Source organism: Nomascus leucogenys, chromosome 18 (assembly GCF_006542625.1).
Source record: "Nomascus leucogenys isolate Asia chromosome 18, Asia_NLE_v1, whole genome shotgun sequence".
Lineage (NCBI taxonomy): Eukaryota > Metazoa > Chordata > Mammalia > Primates > Hylobatidae > Nomascus > Nomascus leucogenys.
The window spans coordinates 53,917,403-53,942,657 of NC_044398.1; the positions used below are offsets into that span (position 1 = coordinate 53,917,403).

The window sequence follows — 25,255 nt, forward strand, 5'->3', positions numbered from 1 at the left end:
TTTAAAAAATGCTTTCTCTGCATACGTTGAGATTATTGTTTTGTCTGCCATTATTCTCTTAATGTTGTGAATTCTACTTTTTTTCTAATGTTAAGCCAACATTTGGTATATATGTTGTGTGTGTGTGTGTTTATGTGTGTGTATGTGTGTGTGTATATTTACTAAATTATGGAAATGATTGAATTTAAGCTACTATTTTATTATTTGTTTTCCGTTTGTCTCTTCTGTATTTTGTTGTCTTTTTCTTCTTTTTCTGTCTTCTTTTGGATTATTTTAGTGTTTTTTAGTTTCCATTTTAATCTACCTATTGACTCTCTGGTGGCATCTCTAGATTAGTTTTTTACTGGTTGCTCTAAATATTAAAGTATGCATATCTAACCATTCATGACCTGCTTGCAGTTTAACTTGGTGTCATTTCACATAAAATACAGAAACCTGGCAGCCATTTAAGACCCTTTCCCCCAGCCTAATCTTTTTGTTTTAGGTGTCAAATGTATTACATTTGCATACATTGGAAACTATCAGATAATATTATAACTTTTCTTTAAAATAGTCATATATATCTTAGTGAACTTAGGAGATATACCTAATGCTAAATGACGAGTTAATGGGGGCAGCACACCAACATGGCACATGGATACATATGTAACAAACCTGCACATTGTGCACATGTACCCTAAAACTTAAAGTATAATAATAAAAAAAAGAAATAAAAAAGAGGAAAAAAGTAGACTTTTACATTTACACAATTATTTGTTCTTTCCTCATTCCTGAATATAGAAGTTTCCTTCTTATCATTTCTCTTTAGCCTAAAAAACTTCCTTGAATATTTCTTTTAGAACAGTCAGCTGTGAATTCTATTAGTTTCTATTCATCTGAGGAGGTCTTTATTTTGCCTTTATTCTTGAAACACATTTTGATTAAGTCTTTTCCTTCAGTGCTTTAAAGATATTATTTCATTGATTTCTTATTTTTATGATTTATAATAAGAAATCTGTGACAGTTTAAATCATTATTCACTTATGTGTTCTGTGTGTTTTCCTAGCTGCTTTGAGATTTTTTATTTATCTTTGGCTTTTAATAGTTTGATTATAATGTGTCTAGGCATAATTTTTCCCTTCTGAGTGTATCCTGTTTGGAATTTGCTGAGCTGCTGAAATTGGTAAATTTATGTATTTCACCAAATTATAGAAGTTTGGGGCCTTTATTTCTTCAAACATATTTTTCTGCCCCAATCTCTTTTTTCCTCTCCTTCTAGTACTCCTATGACATATATGTTTTCTCATAGGTCCCTGGAGTTCTATCTATATTTTTAAAATCTTGTGGTTGTTGTTTAGATTATATAATTTTATTGCTCTGTCTTCAAGTTCACTGGCTTTTTTTTCTGTCATTCTGTTATTGGGCCCATCTAGTGATTTGTTTTTATTGGATATTTTTATTTTTCAGTTCTAAAATTTCTATTTGTCTTTTTCTTTATAGTTTCTGTTCCTCTGCTAAGAATTTATATTTTTGTTCAATTCAAGTATATTTTCCCTTACCTTTTCAAGCATAGTTATGGTACCTGCTTGAAAGACTTTGTCTAATCCAACTTCCAGGTCATTCAGGGTTGCCATCTGTTATCTTGCCCCTTGAAAATTGGTCGTTTTTTTTTTTTTTTGGTTCTTTTATGTTGAATAATTTCAGATTGCATTTTGGACATTGTGAATATAATATTGTATTAACACTAGGTCTTGTTACCATATTCTGGAGAATGTTGATGTTTTTATTTTAGCTGCCAGCTTCTTTTATCTCACTTAACTTTGTTAGATTGATTTGGGTCTGTTAGGGTGCAAGGATTAGTCTAAGACTTGTGTGCATGGTTCAGATCTCAGCTCAGTTCTTTAAGCCTTTTCTTCATTGGCTTAGATATGTTTTGTGATACTGTTATTCAGGGGTTAGGCTGAAACCTATACATTCCACTCTCAGTTCATAAGGCCTTTGCCATTGCTGGTTTGAGTTTGAACTGCATGTATGTAGCACAGAGGGGATTCTTAGACTATTGTTGACTCATGCACAGAATTAAAGTATTTTCTTCTCTGGCTTTCTTCTCTCCTGGATTTCCTCCACACTTTTCAACCCACAGGGACTTTTTCTCCTCCCGCCTCGCCCCGGGTTCTTTGCACCAAAACGTTAGGGCTTCTACTGGCATTTAGCTGCAGATTCTACCATGCTGCTCTGTGAAGGATTCCCACCCTTGGGGCAAAGCTAAGAGAAAAATAAAGTTAAACTCCTCCCCATGCAGTTTGACTCCCCTCTACAGTCTACCTGCTTTACTTATTTTCACAGTGTTCAGGTAGTTTCTTGGCGTCCATAATTTTTAGTTGGGATCTGCAGGAAGGATGGCCTGTAGTGGGTTTACATTTGCCATGTCAGCACTGGAGTGCCTTGGGCTTTGTTCTTGTTGTCGTTTTAATGAATCCTATATTTTCTGCTCCATTTTAATTCATTAATAAATAATTAGGCAAGATTACTGAAAGGTTAGAAGTTCAATAGTATTCTAAGATGATGCTATTTATAACTTTGCAAAGGAGGAATGAGTAGCACACAGAAGTATTTGGCTTCACTTGGCTGGTAAAACAAAACTTTGATGGCATACCCACTATGTCCCATGAGAGGAAGAGAGTCAAACAGTTTCAGAGTTTACCTAACAACTTAGTCGTTAATAGATTTGCTTTAATGAATGAAGATCAATAAAGATAATAAGCATATTATTTGCAAAAAAAAAAAAGGTTTTTTTCGTCAAGAGTTTAAATAACACCCTTATATCAGGTTAGAGAGCCTTCAAAATAGCAAATAATAGCAGGCATACAATGCAATTAACTTTTTAATCCATCTTCAAATCAATATAATTTTAATAACAGTGGAAAATCTGGATTTATAACAGCTTACTATATTTTATTAGCTAATTTGCTTTTTAAATACATTTTTAAATCCTGTTGAAAAAACTAATTAAATACCCTTGATTTCTTTTTTAGTATTTTCCTTAAGGTGGCTGATGTGGGCTTTTCTAAACTCCTTTTCATTAAATCATAGATACCACCAGAGCAAGAAGAAGCCAGGAGAGTGATGGTGTTGAATACATTTTCATTTCCAAGCATTTGTTTGAGACAGATGTACAAAATAACAAGTATGTGGACATTTTTGAGAATTTTCATGTGACTGTTTTTTATAAGCACATGCCTGTCCAATTTTAGACAACTGAGAGTTCTCCTCCATTTGAAGTGTATTTTAATTATCATAATAATATTTGAAACAGATGAAAAGGTAATAATTGGGTTGGTAATTATTGTTAATCTTCACCTCTAATTTTTTAGTAACCTGGATTTGCTTCATTTCTATAAAATACGTAGACACTGTTTTGCAGAATGAAGGAAGGTTGCAAGTGTCTTTTTCTGACCTCCTTCCAGCCCACTAATTGAATCTTAACATGTAATTTGGATAGAATTTCACTTCAGAAACCAACAACTATGTAGTATATCACTAGTTCCAGCGTCTGCTTCACACACCTGCATCTCATTCTCTCGTTGGCTCTCAAAAAATTGAAATGATGATAATTAACTTGCTGGTACCATCTTCTCTAGTTAGCTCCCAGCCCACCCCAATGCCCCCTGCCCAGGTTTTCCATCTGCTGAGGCACAAATATTTTAGGCTATCAGAAGCAATATGTGTTTTATTGCAGGATTGTGGGATTTTATTGAAACATCGAAATGCTTTTTTCACGTTTGGCGCAGTGATTGCGTTTTTATAGCACATGATTGGCTGCCTTGGCTCCATTAGCCACCACCCAGCACCTCTAGTTCTGAAGCCGGGCTGGGTTACTCTGTAGCGTGCAATGAAATTCCAGTAGTTTCTGTTGTTTGGCTTATTCACCATTTTATTGCATTGCATTAGTTCTGAAAAAAAAAGGGGTGATGGAAAACATTAGAGCCCTACTAGACTAAAGTACTTTTCTTCTGCTTAAGTGTAATTTAAGCAAGTGTTACTGATTTGAAAATGTAAAATAAAAGATTTTTTAAAAACTGACATTTTGAAATACTTGGCTCTGTTTATATTATTAAACATCGTTTAAAAAAATTACGTGTTCAGCAGAAATGTCTTTTACCTATGAATTTTATCTTGCCAGCTATAATTGTTTTAAATTCACAAATGATTCCAATGCATTTAATTTTTTACAGGTTTATTGAATATGGAGAATATAAAAACAACTACTACGGCACAAGTATAGACTCAGTTCGGTCTGTCCTTGCTAAAAACAAAGTTTGTTTGTTGGATGTTCAGCCTCATGTAAGTAAACAATGAACTATTCAATACCCTTCTGACCCATGTCATCTACAGCACCTCATGTGAGCATTTCAGTATGAAATAAATATGAAGTCAACTCACTTTTGGCATATATGTGGCTTTTCTGAGATGGCAAAAGCATTTAAATATAATTTGAGACATCTTTGATGGAGAAAAAGAAAAGCCCATAATATTATTAGAAAGAGAAGTGGAGGAAGCTCCAAGACCTGTGTTTGTAACTCTTACTTATATTCAGTTTTTGTCAAGTAAAGCAACTCTTAGATGTTTCTATATATTCTGTATTTTTAAAAAACTACATCACATTGTTACATGCATAATGCATTCTTATGTGTTATGTATTAGTATCAATGTCTATAATTTTTAACAATGGACATTTTGGTTCCAAGTCTTTGACTTTGGTTCTGTATATATCCTAGCAAATAATCCCCACTAGAACTGAAGGGCATTTTGCAGGAAATGTACTGAATGAAAGCCCCACTGCAACTGCCATGTCTGCACCTGTCATCCTGGAAACTCCATTATGAACATTCTGAACTGAGAACTTCAGTGGATGAGGCCATTCAATTCCCTACCAAACCATACATCTTCCAACGGATCCCCAGCCCACAGCATTTTCCTCATCCCCCAGGGACCATGGTTTCTCCTTCCACTGATGGCTGTACTCTGGGGTGCAAAACCTCCAAATGCTAGAATGACCTGCGGAAGCCCTTTGCACCTCTAAAGGAAGATGAATCTGGCTAAAAGGGTTTCAAGAATCAGGAAGGCTGACTCCTGACTTGGGCACTGTGTTAGTCCCTTATTGCACTGCTATGAAGAAATACCTGAAACAGGGTAATTTACTAAAAAAAAAAAAAAAAAAAAAAAAAAAAAAAAAAGAGGTTTAATTGGCTCATGGCTCCGCAGACTGTACAGGAAGCATGATGCTGGCATCTGCTCAGCTCTGGGGAGGCCTCAGGAAACTTACAATCATGGCGGAAAGCAAAGGAGGGGTGAGCACTTCACATGGCCAGAGCAGGAGGAAGAGAGAGAGAGGAGCGAGGTGCCACACACTTTTAAACAACAAGGTCTCACAAGAACTATTGTGATGACAGCACCAAGGGGGATGGTGTTAGACCCCGGGAAACTGCACCTGTGATCCAGTCACCTCCCACCAGGCTGCACCTCCAGCAGTGGGGATTACATTACATCATGAGATTTGAGTGTGGACACAGATCCAAACCATATCAGGCACCAACAGTGAATGGGACAGTCCTGCTTATGCAGAGCCTCTCTGCTGGTGTCCCAGGTCCAGTTGCTCTCAGACTCCCACAGTGTAGTATCAGCTCATGAATAATAACTTTCAGCTCTCACACTTTATAGATAGGTCCCCAGAAGTGTAGAGCATAGAACATCAACAATTTGATGAAGGAACGTGGACAGGCATCACGGAGAGCAGGAGGCTGCCCTTGTAGGGCACTCTGAAGGATAGGGTGAAAGAGGAGAACTCCTGCCTGCAATCAGGAAGGGGCTTAAAAGGGATGGTTGGAAGACATTTGTGGACAGAAGGTTATTTAACTCATCACACCTTTGGGGTATTTGATCTAAAAACCAGTTTTGTGATATTTTTAGTCACTTCTGTTCAATGTTAATTATGATGTATTTCAGAACATTTTAAAATGCCAAGTTACATTCCCCAGCTTCTTTTCAGAAGTGTTTGTTATATTTGTCAACAGTTAATTGAATAATAATATATTGAAAGGACTGATCTTAATTAAAGAATAATTTTGAGGAATTTTCTCCTTAGAAAGAAAATTCAGTAATTCATGGTGCTATGGAGAAATGTGAGAAAACTTTCTTTTCTTCCTTGCAGACAGTGAAGCATTTAAGGACACTAGAATTTAAGCCCTATGTGATATTTATAAAGCCTCCATCAATAGAGCGTCTGAGAGAAACAAGAAAAAATGCAAAGATTATTTCAAGCAGAGATGACCAAGGTGCTGCAAAGCCCTTCACAGTAAGTATAATGATGCTTGGGGGCCAGGTGTGGTGGCTCACACCTGTAATCCCAGCACTTTGGGAGGCCGAAGCAGGAGGATCATTTGAGTCCAGGAGTTCAAGACCAGCCTGGCCAACATGGTGAAACCCCATCTCTACAAAAAATGTGAAAATTAGCCAGGCATGATGGTTGCACACCTGTAGTCCCAGCTACTTGGGAAGTGGAGGTGGGAAGATCACAAGACCCCAGGAGACTGAGAGTGCAGTGAGCTGAGATCACACCACTACATTCCAGCCTGGGCGACAGAGTGAGACCCTGTCTCAACAACAACCACAAAAAGCTTGGAGATAAGATATAAGCAGTAGATAAGATGTAAGATATAGTTGTATACATGAAAACATATATACAGCTGCATGTACTCGGGAAGAATATAATAGATACAAAAATCAGTGAAAGAATTGTATTTAGGTACATACCTTTTGAACAGTTACACTTTTTGTGCTTTGGTGAATGGATCTTCATATTGAATTGACTCAAAACTATTTTGTATGCTATTATGCAAACATTTCATACTATTGTAGGCTGAACATTTGTTTAAAATCTAGACCAATTAATTTTCAGAGCAGCCTTATTTTTAAAGCTAAAAACATCATCAGTTACTGTTACTCATTATGAGTCCAAATGAAAAATTTAATAATTTGCGTTGCTTGTCTCCTTGTGTCAACAATTATATTTAGCACAGCAAAAGAAAATCACTATTTTGGGTATAGGATAAGTAGACCAATATTATTCAGCAATAATATTTGTATTTTCTATGAGTGTTCTTGGAAATGATGATTGTGGTGTATTCATGACTATAATGGCTTCTGGCAAGACCTTTTATTGTTTTTCTTCTTAATCTTAATATGTTCTACCTTTGGACCAAAAATCAAAAGCAAAGAAATTAAGTGTCAAGAGCTTATTTTTTTCTTGCCCCTCTTAATTAGCTCATCATTACCTTTAGTCTATATTAATTTATGAACTGTTCATTGTGGTTACAAAATACATATCACATTTCTGATTCCCAGTATATTTGATAAATACCTTTTTTTATATGCCAACAATACATATCCGTTCTGAGTAGGTACTGTCATACGATGTTAGTTACTCAGGCTCTTGATCAACACTAAAATTAAATTTTCTGTTATTGTGAAATCTTATGTGACAATGAAATGCAGACTCAAATTATTTCAGCATGTTGCAACATAAAGATTTATTGTACTATTTAGACATTTTAAAGGTTTCTCAACGAAGATAAGAAAGGATAACATATTCTTAGGATTTGGCTCTCTTACATTTATGTTATATAGCCAACTAAAATACTTCCTGGCTTTAAAAATGTGAGACACGAAGGCTCCTGAAACACTTTTAATGAGACATCGAAGGAACGTGGTAATCAGCCGAGCGTGGTGGCTCACGCCTATAATCCCAGCGCTTTGGGAGGCTGAGGCAGGTGGATCACTTGAGGTCAGGAGTTCCAGACCAGCCTGGTGAACATGGAGAAAATCCACCTCTACTAAAAATGCAAAAATTAGCCAGGCGTGGTGGTGCGCTCCTGTAATTCCAACTACTCAGGAGACTGAGGCAGGAGAATTGCTTGAACCCTGGAGGACAGAGGTTGCGGTGAGCCAGGATCGCACCACTGCACCCCAACCTGGATAACAGAGTGAGACTCTGTCTCAAAACAAAAAACAAAAAACATGGTAATCATCCTTTTACAAATTTGCCCAACTCTGAAAAAGGAGTTTATATTATAAATTCCTTCCTATGAATAAGCATAAATAATGCAGCCAAAACATCAGAGTAAACAATTCTTTTCTCCAATAGCTATTTTAATACTGACATTTCCCCATAATGATGACTTAGTGACTCATTATCCTGCAATTCAGTTAAGGCAGGAGTTTTGACTCTTGCCAGAGTAGTTTTTTGTTACAAGCAAATCATAGAAATAGTATTAGAAATTATGGCTTCTGAAGCACTTGTGGTTAAAGAGGATGACTTTTATTTCTGGCTGAGGGGAAAGACTGAACACAGAACAGCATTAGGTAAACCAATTGTAGAATGTTTGCATTGATGTGAAGTGAGGTAATGGCCTGGTTAACCAATTATTTTTTTAATACTTCCTTTTGTAGGAAGAAGATTTTCAAGAAATGATTAAATCTGCACAGATAATGGAAAGTCAATATGGTCATCTTTTTGACAAAATTATAATAAATGATGACCTCACCGTGGCATTCAATGAGCTCAAAACAACTTTTGACAAATTAGAGACAGAGACCCATTGGGTGCCAGTGAGCTGGTTACATTCATAACTAAGAGAAATTTCCATAATCGTCTTTTTTTATAGAGTGCATGATGAAATCAGTTACTGTTTTGGTAGTAGAGTTTTTAAATCTGTATCACTGTCATAGATGTACAATCTTGGTTCAAGTTGAATGCTGGTTTTGTTTGTATGTTTTTACAGCCTTATTTCAAACACCATGTGTTATAAGATCCGAAATCAAAATATGCACAGTACTGTATTCTAAGCAAAACCTCAAACCTTCTCATTGTCTTTAATACAGCTCTATCTCCAAGATGAGGCTGAAGTTTTCAGAGAGACTTAGCTAGAGGCTTAGTTCAGCGCTTCTGCTAGTCTCAGGTGTGGCTGCTGCTGTCGAGTTTGAATGTTAGCTGTTGAAGGTATCAATTTAGCAGCCATGAGCAGCTCCAGACAGACAGGTCAGCTTTGCTGTTTCTGGGTGGATCATCACAGATTTAGCCGGGCAGGCAGTAAGGCGTCCTCTTACTATTCGGAAAGTGTAGACTTTTTCTTACATATTCGCGATACATTCACAGTGTGTGCGTTTTAAAATAATTCTTAAAGGAGTAACTGAAATTTTACCTTGAGTGAATGGCCTTCATCGTATAACTTGAGAAGTCCTTTTGAGTACCTGTCAGTGACTCAACAACATTTAATAAGGGAAAGTAGACTTTTAACAGTTATTATATATGTAACTAGAAGCCTTTCCTTTGGGATTAATATTAGTAAGAATGGTAGTCTTGTGGCAAGAAATGATTACAAAGGATATTTTTATTTGTAAATCCTCAGAAGACAATTTATGAAGTCATGCAAAATGTTATTTTAGCTGGTTTTGGTTTTTTCCAATAAATTAGAAGAAGGATTTCTATTCTAAAACATGTAAAACATGTTTTACATATTACTGATATAGTTAAAGATTATTTTTCATCTATGTGCAATAGATCACCCCTTTAAATTGCTCTAGGATATATTTTGGAAAACTTTTCATGTAATGTTATTTCTTTGTCATCAAAATGATTGTTAACACTCTCCAGACACCATCCTAATCTTGCCATTGTTAAAGAAGTTTAAGAAAGACTCTTATATTGTAAATATTTAGATGGGATCTCTCACTTTTCTTTGATACTACTGATTTTCAGCAAGTGAATTATATAACTCAAAATGCTAGAAATGTCTATACGTTCTATAAGAGAGCATATCCTGCCATTCTTGCATGCAGTGAAGCCCTGCCAGTCGAAAATCATTGCATCTGTGACTTTCAAAGAGGAAAAAAAATGTTATTTTTTGTTGATTTGTAAAGAGTTTAAATGTCATGTGAAGAAAATAGAATGTAGTAAAATTTTATATATTTATGAAATATTTGAAAGGCATATTTTTTTAAATATCAAATGGGGCTATTCATAAAATAAGTTGATTGTATGTCAAGTTGTCCTAATTTAAAAGAGTAGTTTTATAAATCATGGTCAACATTCCATGTAAATATTTGAGCTTTACACAGATAGATCCAAGTGCGTGATCTGTGCACTGCACATTCGATGGCATTATTCACTGGTTTTCCTTCATACTTGTCAAGTTCAGATTAGAAACAGAGACAAAAACCACTCCAATGGCCTTGACACATAGTCACAGCAAAATAGATAATCAGACTCAGTGTTATATAACAACATGATCCAGACAGTGAGTTCTAAGTGTATTAATTAAATAGCAAGAAATTTTGTTTTTAAAAAATGAAAGAGGGAGGGTTGCCAATCTGAAGTCTTAAGTAGATTGTTTGGGTAGCATATTTCCTTCTTTGAACATTGTCTGAAATTTTCTATAAATCAAGACTTCTTGTACAAAGAATGATGGGAAATATGTAATAACTCAGGCAATCGCCTGAGTAATTTAGGCAGTCCAAATTCTTTACCCTGAAATACCCACATTTTAAAAAAATTGCAGATAATTGCTTCAGTTATTTACTTTGGAGACAGAGATACAGTGTAAAGTGGGAGAAACTGCGTCCTTTTTTGGTGGTGGTAATAATTAGATGTTATAAAAATATAACGTTTTAAAAAAGAAAGGTCCAGACCTTAAGGGCAGAGCTAGAACAATATTTTTTAAATAATGGGGGAAAAAGGGGGCACTTTGGCAATTTTAGAAATCAGGTAGTATACTTTTTTTTTTTTTTGAGACAGAGTCTTTCCATGTTGCTCAAGCTGGTCTTGAACTCCTGGGCTCAAGCAATCCTCCTGCCTTGGCCTCCCAAAGTGCTGGGATTACAGGTGTGATCCACCATGCCCAGCCAGTAGACATGGTCTTAAAAACGGTGTTTACATGGCCATCATGATACTTAGAAAGATATTTGATTAAAATTTAATAAGGCAGGGCCAACTCCGAGAGTTCATTGACAATGGCAGCAAAAAGGCCCTGAATTCTGTACTTTCTTCCCCCAACCTCCCTCTCCAGCAAGGAGAATAGCACTCCTCCCTCCAGAAGCCAGCTCCCTAAGTTGGAGCCACTATGTAAGAGAAGAGGAATGTTCAGTTTTTAAAATTCATGTATTTAAAATTCAAGATCAAAAAGGAAATTCTGTACTCCTATTATTGACTACAGTCAATTAAACATAAAAAGGTGAAATTAAAATTTAATTTTTTACCCTTATTTTACTGACCAATATGGAAGTTCTTGGTATCTTTAAGGCTGACCTTCCTGGTATTGTGTAATGATTGAATGTATCTAAACTGTAATAATTTGAAATTGACAAACATAACCTTCTCAGAATTAACAAAACTATGTTCTTTTTAAAGATACAGATTTTTATTATTTATTTTATTTTGACTAGGAAGGATTTATAAATAAATGTAATGAAAAATCTTTGATCTTAATAAAGTACCTTCAAACAATGTGTGTACTTACTTGAAAATTGTTTTTGCACTTGGATATTCTATTTTATTATACTACTATTCTGATCTATTCCATTATACTATTTCCCATGGTAGAACAAATTCTATTTTCTACTGTGATATGAAGTGATGTAATTGAACTTGCCATGTCTAAAATTAAATTTCATATGTTTTTCAGTCAAACACTGCTTTCATCAAGGCTGTTGGAGAGATGGAATTCACTAGTGTTGTTCTTACCCATATAGTCCAGCAATTTAAAAATGTGGAGAACCTCAGTGGGAAGGAAGAATTAGGACCATCAATGATGGGAACACACCTCCCCCACTCCCCACCTCCTCTCTCTCCTCCCCACTAGGAATCAGTGTCACACACATCCTTTTCCTGAGCTCCAGCTGGGCGAAATTCAACTTTTTCACCTGTGCATGTAGGAACAGATTGTCATCTGCTATGCAAACTAGCTAGCATTGGCCTTGCTTCAGTCCTCGAGCCAGTTAGCCCCAGCTGTGCATCCACAGAAAGGTTGCTCTTAAGAGCATTTAAAAGCATTTAAGAGCATGGGATCTGGAGTCAGAATTCTTCAGTTCACATTCTGATTTTGCCTGTATCCAGCTCTGCAGCCTTGGGAAAAACACTGAACCACTCTGTTTTTCATTTTCTCGTCAGAAAAAAACAGGGATAAAAGCAGTGATTACCTCATGGGATTGGTGTGGGCATGAAATGAAAGAATCCATGTATACTTAGAACAAAACCTGGGACAGAAGTGTTCAATAATTGTGAGCTCCTGTTGTATAATGGTCATTATCATCACATCACACAATTTAAAATTAGCTGTGTAAGTATTCTCAATCACCCTACATCAACGGTTTCCCTATTAAGCCCACTGGAAGTTTACAATAAATAATTTATTAGAAGCTTTATTATTTATGTATTTTTTTGAGATGGAGTCTCACTCTGTTGCCCAGGCTGGAGTGCAATGGTGTGATCTCGGCTTACTGCAAGCTCCCCCTCCTGGGTTCACACCATTCTCCTGCCTCAGCCTCCCGAGTAGCTGGGACTACAGGTACCCACCACCACGCCCAGCTAATTTTTTGTAATTTTAGTAGAGAGGGAGTTTCACCGTGCTAGCCAGGATGGTCTCGATCTCCTGACATCGTGATCTGCCTGCCTCAGCCTCCCAAAGTGCTGGGATTACAGGTGTGAGCCACCTTGCCTGGCCAGAAGCTTTATCAATTTTTTTTTTTAATTTCATAGTTTCCTACCAAGTGATGCATCAGGAACTAATTAGGTAATTAGGTATTCCCCAGTAGGAAGTGAACCAATTTTTATTTTTAACCACTGGGTATGCAATGTAACTGATAACGATTAGAAATGTCCCTTAGTTGTATTAATGCTGTTTCTTCTACTGCCACCCTTTTATCCCCAAATGTGTGTTCAGTTACACTTCAGCTTCTGGAGGACAGTAAATATTTTACTTTTGTAACAGCTATCTTATACACACACACAGGCCTAATCACTGCCTGGCCAAATTGTACTTATTAATCATAGAACATGTTTATAACTTCCATACATTATCTCATTTAATCCCATAACTATCTTACATGGAAGATATTATCTTCATATTTTACAGTGGAGCAAACTGAGCAGCAGGGCTGGAGTACCTTGCCCAGGGTGACATTGGTGATGAGCAGTGGAATCAGCTGGAATGTCGTCTGGCATCCTCCAGTTCCATGCTGTTTCCACTGCATTGTGCCTTATCGTGTTTCTGTAATTTGAGCTAAAGCTGGGAACGGGTTATGATTTGGGTAATTAGAGGAGTTATTGTGATTGTTCATGCTTATGCACATGCAGTTGGCGAAGAATTTTCGCAAAACACTGTTGCTTTAGTCAGATACTACTTGATGTATCCATGCCTGTATAAGTGGGTTCATCTTCAAACAATGGCTATTATCAGAAATGTACAAAAACCTTAGATAGCATACTATGAAATTTTCTGTTAAGTCTGCCTGAGTTCCAGTCCCTACTCAAGATTGGCCTCAGTCAATCATGATAATCTCCTTTTTGTAGTGATTTATCTGGGCTAGTCATGCTACCAGTTCAAGGTCGTGTCTGTTGGAGGAGCTATGAGAAAGACACATTTCCTTGATTTAAACAAACAACTGCATGAAATGAAAATCCTTTATGGTCCTGCCTTCATCTTTCTGCTTGAGATGCACAGTTGTGATGCTTGTCAATATGACAGCCGTAATCCTAACCCTACATCAGAGGATGATGAAGGCCAATGTACTAAGGATGACTGAGTGAAAAAGATCCTAAATCCATAATACTGAACTGCTGAACCAATCCGGGGACTTCCTTCCTGTAACTGTTAAATTTAAAAAAAAAATGTTCTGATGGTTTAAGTCATTGCTTCCTTGCTGCTGAAAGCACTCCTAATTTGAAACAGTATTCATGAGCAACTCCGGCCATTCTCAATATCTACTTTTCACTTAGCAAAGGTTGTCCTTTGGCTCAGCAGTCACACACCCTGCAATGATACAATTACTGAGCATTAATACACTCTATAGAATGGTCCAATGCAAGATGTTCCATTTAAATTTTATTTTTCTCAGATTTCATTTCTTTTTCCTGCTCAATATGGATAAGAATTTAACCTTAAAATTCAAGTTCAGAAAAAAGTTGTTCTTAATGTTTTTGGATTTACAAATGTATGATGGTTGTGTTCTATTAGTCACTCAAAATGTGTTATAAATTAAAAGGCTGACTAAACACTGCAGAGTCTACCATTTCAAACAAAGTAATGCTTGTTTAATTGTTTAATTTGGCTCGGGCAAGAATTATACCAAAAGGTTCCATTTGTTAAGCCCTTGCTCTGTGCCAGGCATTGCTACTTAGTAGCAGATAAGCTGTTTGTGATCATCAGTTTCACTTAAACATAGAAGAGTTCTAAATAGAAATAGATTTGAATAACTACAAAATATAGCTACAAAACATCTATTGCTGTAAATGTTAAAGGGACGCAATGTAGCATAAAGTAAAAACTTACGAAAATATATTACTATTAGGAATCTAGAAGATATCACAATAACAGAGGATGGAAGAAGGAAGGAAGCAATATAAATGTACGTAAGTATCAGTTAAGTAATTATTTTTTAAGAATTTGACCGGCCTGGGCAACATGGTGAAACCCCGTTAACTACAAAGAAAAAAGAAAAAAAAGAGCTGGGAATGGTGGGGAGCACTGGTAGTCCCAGCTACTCAGGAAGCTGAGGTGGGAGGATCATTTGAGCCTGGGAAGTCACCGCCGTGAGCCCTGATCGCAGCACTGCACTCCAGCCTGGGCGATGGACTCAGACCCTGTCTCTAAAAACAACAAAACAAAAAAATTGAAAGCAATTTCCAGTGGGACTATAATTAAATACAAAGAATCAAAAAGAGAATCCATAAAATGAGATGACAGAAGCAAGACCAACTGTATCTCTAACAAGAGATTTAAATGGCATAAACTCATGTATTGAGACGTTTCAACTACATTGAAAAATGAAACTAACTGTATGCTTCCAGATGAGAAAGATTTTAAGTGACAAGATTAACTACAGTATGCCAGGCAGATGCAAACAGAAAGCAGAAGAGAGCACAAAAAAAACAAAAAACAAAAAACAGAGTTGAAGTCAATGCTTATTAACTGGGTCAAAAAGTTGTTCTTTAGTAATTAATGCTATGAGCCACTACAAGAAGCACATTGAAAGCCTAAAACAAAACATGAGAAATATAATCAACGAAACCACATTACTTGATAATCTGTAAAACACATCTCTTAGACCGTGAAGAAAAATGGTTATAGAGGGTCTGAATATCCTAATTCTTCAGGCTGATGTCATAGCATTTTATGGATTCTCTTTTAGATTCTTTGTATTTAATTTTAGTCCCACAGGGAATTGTTTTCATAGCTATGTCATAGCTATGGAAAGAGAATTTTGTCCTGAAAATGAGATTAAATCTCATCGAGCATTTACAAAACAAAATTCTAAAGTAGGCCACTGAAAAGACTCATTAAACCCTAAAATATTTAAATACCTCAAGTTACATTTTATGACCCTAGTCCAATAGAACTAGAAGCAAATAGCAAATATAAACTGAAAAAGGACCTAGAAATAAAAAATTTAGAGTATGAATGATCAAGGAAATAAAAATGAAATTGCAGATTATCCAGAAAATAACACTGAAATCAGAATCTATGGAACTGAGTAAAACTGAGCTCAAGAAAATTTGTCGCTTTAAAAACCTTCCTAAGAAAAAAATAAAAATAAACATTGGCTCAAGCAACTTGGGAAAGAATAACATGAGTGGTACTGTATTTTGGCTAGGTTATTATATACACTGAATTTTCCAGGAATGCACTACCATGTAAATCAAAGGGATATTGTACTTCATTTTTTTTTTCAGAATACTGAGTTTTTTACCATTTTGGAACATCATGTCATCAATTGCAATACAACTCATAGCATTTGAGTCTCCACTGACCCGTCTCACTTGTCCACACCTTTGCGTGGCACACACAGTGAGTACATCCATTCGATTTCTGTTTTCTTCTACAGAAGTGCTGCTTGAGCCTTTATGTACGAAAATATGTCATATTTTCAATGGTTTTCCTTTTTTATCTCTTCCATTACAATGGGGTTTCTTGTTGATTATGTAGATTATTTCAGTGAACTTCATTTCAGGACAGCAAAAGGAATATTACAACATTTCTCTTACAGAAAGGGACCCCTGTGTAGGCTAGGTAGAGTCTTGCTGCTTCAGATATATGGCCATTTAAATCCCATCTATTTTTCCCCTTTGAGGTTCACTGGCTCATCTTGTTTTAATATTTTAAGGTGATTAATATGTAACAGCATAAATTAGTATCCTGGACATACTACTGCTATGAACAGACTGCTAAAGATGAAAATAACTGTAAAGTTAAAATATTTTCAAAAAATATCTAATACGATTGAATAAAATAATGGACATTACCACAGACCTAAATATTAGATCAAAAGATTAAACTAATAGACTCTTTGAGAACATAATTTTTAAAAGATAAGGGATGAAAATTGAGAATATGTTCAGACATGGATAGTAGATCCAAGATACCCACTGTCCACCTAATAGGATTTCCTGTTAAGCTAAAGACATGAAATGAACAATACAGTAAATTTCCCTAAATTGAAGATAACATCTTCAGAGTTAAATAAAATCTCCATTCACTGACCAACTACAGTGTTGCAAAAAGATTCAGACACTTCTTCCTGGAATTTGTGATCTCCAGTAATAGAGAATCCTGTAAGCTCAGAGAAACAGAAAGAGAGAGAGTGATAGGGATAGGCTTTGTGTCCCCACCCAAATCTCATCTTGAATTGTAATCCCCAGGTGTTGAGGGAGAGACCTGGTGGGAGGTGATTGGATCATGGGGGCAGTTTCCCCCATGCTGTTCTTGTGATGATGAGTGAGTTCTCAGGAGATCTGATGGCTTTATAAGGGGCTCTTCCCCCTTCACTTCCACACACTCTCTCTCTCTCACCTACTGTCGTGTAAGATGTGCCTGCTTCCCCTTCCACCATGATTGTAAGTTTCCTGAGGCCTCCCCAGCCATTCCTCCTGTATAGCCTGTGGAACTGTGAGTAATTAAACCTCTTTGCTTTATAAATTACCCAGTCTCGGGTATTTCTTTATAGCAGTGTGAGAATGAACTAATGTATATGTGTGTATGTACATATGTGTGTGTGTGTGTGTGTGTGGTGTGTGTGTGTGTGTGTGTGTATATACTTATAGAGGTGGGGAGAGGGAGGAGAGAGGGGAGAGAGAAATGTTACTTATAAAGAAATACAAAATCTACTAGGCCTGAAACATCTCATCTGCAATAGGATAGTAGATGACAAAACCCATATCATATACTGTGGGGAAAATAAATCTAAGCCTAGAGTTCTGTAACCATTCAGACTATCATTAGGAGCAACAATAAATAAGCTCAGATGTTTTTACCACCCCTATATTCTTCCTGGAAGAAAAGTCTCAAAGATGCGCTTCAGCATTGAAAATAAATTCATGAATGAAGAAGGCATGAATAAAAGCAAAATAAGTAAAAGAATCAGGAAAACTTAGGACAATACTAAATAAGAAGGATTTATATTCGAATCATTGCTATACCACTTCCTAGCTATTACATCATGCAAACTATGTAACCTTCTTGAACCTTCATTTCCTAATCTATAAAACAGAAGTAATAATAAGACTGATACAATGGGGCTCACTAAAATGCTCTACCTAAAGCCTTTAGGACAGTGTTTGGTATCGGGTAAATGTTCAGTAGATATTAGCTATTATTATAATCAATGATGGACTTCAAATTGCTAAAGAATTTTTGGAGGCCAATTTTGCAGTTCCGTCAAATGTTGTAATACTCATGCCATGCCCCTGAACCAAACAGCTTCCTCGTACACTCGTATCTGTGTAGCAATGTTAATCGCAGTAGAATTTATTGTGGAAAAATTTAAATCAATCTCTTGTTAGTGAGGGAATAATAAACAATGGTACAATATAGTTTTGACTACTATATCGCTGTTTTAAAATATGGGGTGGTTTTTTTGCATTATGTTATTAAGGCAAAAAGGTATATATATAATGCAAAAGGTATATAATATTGTATATTATAATACAATATATAATATTACTTACAAGTAATATATCAAAATATATTTATTATATATTATAATATACACAATATGTACGCTATATGTAATGTATTATATAATATGTATTATTTACATTATAATATATGTATATATTATAGATATATAATATACATTATAATGTACATAAAAATCGTGTGTATATATTGGCATGGAAGGATGTTACATTCTCATGTGTAAAGATACATATTAAATGGTATGGATAGGTACAAACCAATTGTTAATGGTGTATATACACCTGGGAGTGTGGAGGTGCTGATGAGAATGTACTTTTCTGTTATTCGAGTTGGTTTTTATTTAGCATTGCGTTTTGCATGGCTATAAAGAAATACCCAACACTGGGTAATTTATAGTATAAAGAAGAGAGGTTCTGCAGGCTGTACAAGAAGCATGGTGCCAGCATCTGCTTCTGGTGAGGGCTTCAGGGAGCTTTACTCATGGTGGAAGAGGCTGAGGCAAGAGGATGGCTTGAGCACAGGAGTTCAAAGCTGCAGTGAGCTGTGATTGTGCCACTGTACTCCAGCCTGAGTGACACAGCAAGACCTTGTTTCTAAAAACATAAAAAAAGAAATCTGATTCACTTGGAAATGAGGATCTAGAGTTCAAGAAAAATTAAAAATAATATGTGTATATATATATATACATATATGTATACACATGTGTATGTGTATACATATGTATGTGTGTGTGTGTATATATATATATATATATATATATATATATATATAGAGAGAGAGAGAGAGAGAGAGAGAGAGAGAGAGAGAGACTGCCTGAGGCCAGAAGTTTGAGAAAAGCCTGGGCAACCTAGTGAGACCCTGTCTCCACTATGTCTCTCTCTCTCTCTCTCTCTCTCTGTATATATATATTCAATATATATATATTCAAATCATTTGCCCTCTGTATATATATATATATATATATACTCTGTATATATATATATATATACTCTGTGTATATATATATATATATATACTCTGTGTATATATATATACTCTGTGTATATATATACACTCTGTATATATATATATATACACTCTGTATATATATATATACTCTGTATATATATATATATACTCTGTATATATGTATATATATACTCTGTATATATATATACTCTGTATATATATACTCTGTATATATACTCTGTATATATATGTGTATATATATACTCTGTATATATATGTATATATATACACTCTATATATATGTATATATATACACTCTATATATATGTATATATATACACTCTATATATGTGTATATATACTCTGTATATATATGTGTATATATATATACTCTGTATATATATATATATACACTCTGTGTATATATATACATAGAGTAGAGAGAGAGAGAGAGAGACATAGTGGAGACAGGGTCTCACTAGGTTGCCCAGGCTTTTCTCAAACTTCTGGCCTCAGGCAGTCTCCCTGCCTTGGCTTCCCAAAGTGCTGGGATTACAGGTGTGAGCTACCATACCCAGCCCCTAGATTTTCTTTCTATTGATTAACTCTTGCATGGAAAAATGGCCACCGGTACCTGTCAGTTTTGTACCAGAGATGTCTCTTCTTTACCCGCTGCCACTAACTCATCATCTCTTGCTGGACTTATTCCAATATACTCTAACTGGCTCCTCTTCTGCAGTTTTGCCCTGGTGTCATTTATCTTCAATATTTCCTGCTTGAGTGATTTTTCTAAAACATAAATTTGATTATGATACTCTCTTGCTTAAATTTCTTCAGTGTCTTACAGCTCAATAAACAAATGGGCAAATGATTTGAATATATATATATTGAATATATATATATATATATAACTGTCCAATAAGCATATCTAGAAAGATGCTCAACCTCATTAGTCAACAGGGAAATGCAAACTGAAATCACAACAAGACACCATTATTCACCTATCAGGTTGATTACAATTAAAAAGACTGATCATGGCAAGTGCTGTAGGGAAGGTGCACTTTGGGAAGGTGCACTGTAGGGATGATGCAGCCACTTTGGAAAACAATTTTGCAGTTTCTGAAATTAAATACACTACTACATAATGCAACTATTTAATTCCTAGACATTTACCAAAGAGAAATGGAAGCACACATTCACATAAAGACTTGTACACAAATGTCCGTACCAGCATTATTTGTAATTGCCTCAAACTGGAAACAAACTAAATATCTATCAATAGGCTAAAGAGTAAACAAATCATGGTCTATCCATACAATGGAATGGCACTCCACAATAAAAAGGAGTACACTAATGAAACATGCAATCGATATGGATGAATCTCAAAATCATTATGCTGAAGGAAACAGCCAGACCGAGAGAGAGAGAGAGAGCACATACTATATGGTTCCATTTATAGACATTTTGGAAAATTTAAAGCAACCTAAAATAACAAAATGTAGATTAGTGATTGCCAGGATATGCGGGAGGGAATGGGAAGAAAAAGAGGGATTACCAAGAGGTACAAGTAAACATTTGGGATTAATGAATATGTTTATTATTTTAATTGTGTCAATGATTTCTCAGGTGTATACACTTGTCAAAACTGATCAAATTATACACTTTAAATATTTTGAAGTTTCTTGTACTAAAATTTACCTTAATGAAGTTTTTTTAATGAGATAAAAATTCTGAAAAGAAAAAAAAAAAAGAAAAAAAGCAATGTAGAGGTTTGGCTTCCAGACATCTACAAAACAAAAAAAGATAAGACAACCCAAACCTGATATTTTAAAAAGTATTATATAATCCATTCTCTGGCAGGATTTTGTTTTGAGCCTCATCTTTGTCCTTGGAGCTCCCCAGCACCCTATTTATATCTCCACTAGCTTCAGGTCAGATTGCATCTAATTATTTGCCCTTAACTTTATCTTCCTTGCCTCCCTATGCCTGCAAGATGAATGCAGAAAATGTTTCGTTATATTGGTTTGCTCTCTCCTGCCTGCAATACCTGGGATTGGACAATTCATGGAAACATGGGAGGAATTATGGAAATGTATTCAACTAGACAATGTAAGACCATTCAGTAGTCTCTGGAAGTGCTGCTGCTGCTGCTGTGTCACCTTGGTATTTTAGACTTATGGGTAGGTTTGAGGAAGAAGGAAAATCACCTTGTAACTTTTCACGTTGAGGTCTTCAGTGGATGGAAATATGCAAGGCCATTATCCAGCTGGCTGCCATTTCCTGCCATGAGGTAGAAATACCAACTGTAATGAAAACTTGGGGTCAGGTTCTCTCTCTCTCTCTTTTTTTTTAGATGGAGTCTCGCTGTGTCGCTCAGGCTGGAGTGCAGTGGTGTGATCTCAGCTCACTGCAACCTCCGCCTCCCGGGTTCAAGTAATTCTCCTGCCTCAGCCTCCTGAGTAGCCTGGATTACAGGCACGCACCACCACGCCTGGCTAATTTTGTATTTTTAGTAGAGATGCGGTTTCTCCATGTTGGCCAGGATGGTCTCAGACTCCCAACCTCAGGTAATCCGCCCCCCTCGGCCTCCCAAAGTGCTGTTATTACAGGCATGAGCCACTGCGCCTAGCCTAGGTTCTCTTAAGAATTAGGGAATAAAAATCTGACCCCCAATTTTCAGGCACACTTTACAACCCATTTTGAGTTCGAGGATATTCCTGAGAACTTTTAGATAGCTGAGCTGAGCAAAATATTTTTATAAAGTATACCTCTTTTAGCCCCATATTCCCTAAAGATCACTTCCCTTTAACAATTTATTTTTTTCCACCAATAAATTTATATTCCTGAAAATAATACTTTTGGAGCTCAGCCCTTACAAAGTAGGCTGGCAAGAGGCACTTCTTATATACAAAAACTACTCAGTTATTTTTTTTTTTCTCTGCAGCTCGGTATTTCATGAATCTAAATGTTAACTCACCTTCCCACCAAAACTCTTCCACTTCCTGTATTCTCAAGTTTTGCTGAAGGCTCCATTGTCCCTCCAATGCGTCCAGCTAGAATACTCACAGTCTAACTTAACCACTACCTATCCTTCACCTTGGTTGCAAAATTCTGAGATGACCACCAGGATCCTCCTCCCATGATGTACACACACCTTCTCCCAGTTCTTGAACCAAGCGCTAATCTAGATACTGTTAGAAGAAATTTTACATCTGCAATTAAGCTTCCAAATTCGTCCACCTTAGGAAAGGGAGATTATCCTGGCCTAATCAGGTGAGACCTTAAAAGAGGTCAGGCTTTTCCTAAAGAAAGAAATTGGAAGCATGAGAGAGAGTTGACGTTAGGGAGATTCTCTGTTGCTGGCTTTGAAGATGGAGGAGGTCGCATGCAAGAAATGCAAGTGGCCTCTAGGAGCTGAGACCCCCCTTATCCTCGCACTTGCTGGCATTCAGCAAAAATGCTAGGATCTCAGTCCCACAGATGCAAGAAACCAAATTCTGCCAATGTCCGCAGGAGCTTGGAGGAAGACCCTGAGCTCCAAATGAGATGAGCAGTAAGCCCTGCTCGTACCGTGACTTGAGCTTCGTGAGACCCTGAGCAGGGAACTCAGTCATGCCATGCCTAAACTTCTGACCTGCAGAACTGTGAGCTAAAAATGAATGTTGTTGTGAACTGATAAGTTTGTGGTCACGTGTTACACAGCAGTAGAAAACCGGTACACTCACTCACTGCAAACATTCAGCCACCAAGTCCTATGAGAAGTCTTTTAGCTCCATCCTCTCCTCTCCACCTTCTCTGCTGCTGCCTTTGTGCAAAAGTTCATCATTTCTTTCCTCAGCCAGTGCAATGAGCTTAATGTTCCTTTTGTGCATCTTACACTTCTGTTCATTCTAAACACCATCTCACCTTCCACCTCTTCCTCACCGTCTTACCATTTGGGACCTATCTCAGTGTTTTGCCTGTTTGCACTATGAACAGTTTTCCATTTTTGTAGCAAAGAAGCAGCTAACAAGGATCGATAGAGCAAGTATGCACACTTCATTTATGGAAGAAACATTTATTGAGTGCCTGCTATACATCCAGCCTGTGCCGGGATTAGTGAGCTGACTCGCAGACAGTCCCTGATTCAAGGTGCTCATGTTGTAAAGGGAGAGATAGGCACCCAGATGGGAAGAATGAGACTGAGTGGTAAGAGCACTAATGGAGATATGCATGTGGAAGCTCCAAAGAGGATCTAACCCACTGAATAAAGGGATAAGAGGTGGGAGAGAAGAGGGGTGGGAGGGTAGAAAATTAAGCATTGTTGTAAGAGAGGAGATGTGAGCTAAATGTCAGTGGATAAATAGGAGTTTACCAGGCAAATGGAGGGTGTGGGTGAAAGGCAGGAACCAGGGGGTATTTCATGCAGAGGCATGAGCAAAGTCATGGAAGTGAGATGCACTTAGTGTAGTAAAATGCAGGCATTTAAGATTACCAAAGTCTGGAGCTAAGGTCAGGGACTAGTAAGAGGAAAAATGAGATTGGGCTGGGTGCAGTGGCTCAATCCTGCAATCCCAGCACTTTGGGAGGTGGAGACAGCAGGATTGCTTGAGTCTAGGAGTTTGAGATGAGCCTGGGTAATGTAGTGAGACCCCATCTCTACCAAATAATAATAATAACAATAATTAATTAGCCAGTGCTAATTAATTAGCTGGGTTCCAGCTACTCGGGAGGCTGAGGTGGGAGGATTGCTTGAGCCCAAGAGGTTGAGGCTGCAGTAACTTGTGATTGCACCACTAAACTTCAGCCTGAGCAACAGCACAAGGAACTCTCTCAAACAAACAAACAAACAAACAAACAAACCAAAGGGAGATTGGAGAGGCAAGAGCCAAGATCAGGAGGGTCTGCTGTATACAGAACGTCCAAAACTTTAACATGTGCCTCACTGAGGTATGTATGGGAAAGTCAGATTTCTAGGAAAGCTGGAGATCATGATTTGGTAAGATCATGATTTGGTAAGACTGGTGTAAGGTTCAGAAATCAGCTTTGTCACAAACTCTTAGGTGAGTCTGATGCAGATGTTCTCTGGTTGATAATTTGAGAAACACTGTAGTTAGCAATGGGGAGACAATGAAGGAATCTGAGCGTAGTGGGAAGTGGTGGGATTGTTTTTTGCTATGTTTACTTATTATGCCTTCTGGAGGCTTATAAGGGGCTTAATTTGAAAAGGAGGAGAAAGACCTAATCCATGGGGAAAGGAACAATGATCCAAACTAGTGCTGGAGATGGACAGGAGAAGTCAGAGTCTGGAACTCTTTGGTAGGCAAAATCTGTAGGATGTATGCTTGATTAGAGAGGTGAAAAGAGGGAAGAGACAAGTTTCTAACATGCATGATTGGATGCTGCTGCCCATTGAACAAGAAAATATAAAAGGAAGATCTGTGGAGTTGGGAGGATTATTGGGTCACTTGTAGACATATTGAACATGAAATGCATGTAGAACAGCAGTGTGATGTCCAGGAGGCAGTTGGATGCATGAGCTTGAAGCTTAGGCAAAGATCTGGCATGGGCATTCAGATTCTGAAGTCCATGGAGCACTGTGCCTTGTGGAGGCATGAGAGTGGTTGAGATCATCCATGGAGAGAGTGTAAGAGGAAAGGAACAACCTGTTAAAGACAGGATCCCAGGTAGCACCGACTTTTACGAGATACCCAGAGGAGAAGAGGTAAAACGAGGCAGTCAAGGAAAACCTAGAAGGGTGAAGAGAAAGGGAGTGAACCACAGAAGCCACAGGAGTAGAAGACATCAAGAAAAAAGGAATGACTGATGATGTCAAGTACAACAGAGAACTTAAGTAAGGATGAATAGCGTCCCTTGGATTCAGCATGGGTGCCCATTGGCAACTCTAATGAGGACATTTTCAGATAAATGGTGAAGGGAGAAGTCAGACTAAAGTGTATTGGGAGGTGGGGCAATGAAAACGGTAAATGTACACCACTTGCCACAAGGTTTGAACAAGAATGGCAGTAGATAGAGGCTGGACATACTCCAAAGAAGCTGAGTGTCAGGGGGAGGGATGTTTTAGGACAGCATTTTTGAACATA

At 37.0% G+C, this 25,255-nt stretch overlaps 1 protein-coding gene across 4 annotated transcripts in view; it reads left to right on the forward strand.

The window, feature by feature from the left end:
• The window catches only part of MPP7 (membrane palmitoylated protein 7), a 268,278-nt gene extending 244,165 nt beyond the window's left edge, over window positions 1-24,113 (forward strand). For 3 of the 4 annotated variants that reach the window (XM_030798162.1, XM_030798160.1, XM_030798161.1), the window contains 4 exons: window positions 3,073-3,166; window positions 4,215-4,323; window positions 6,191-6,334; window positions 8,488-11,722. In XM_030798162.1, the coding sequence (XP_030654022.1) occupies window positions 3,073-3,166; window positions 4,215-4,323; window positions 6,191-6,334; window positions 8,488-8,667 (527 nt within the window). In that variant the 3' untranslated portion in view covers window positions 8,668-11,722. Of the gene's footprint in view, window positions 1-3,072; window positions 3,167-4,214; window positions 4,324-6,190; window positions 6,335-8,487; window positions 11,723-24,101 lie in introns of those variants that run through there. The other variant, XR_004026705.1, reaches the window with a different exon arrangement.
• Window positions 24,114-25,255: the final 1,142 nt, after the last annotated feature.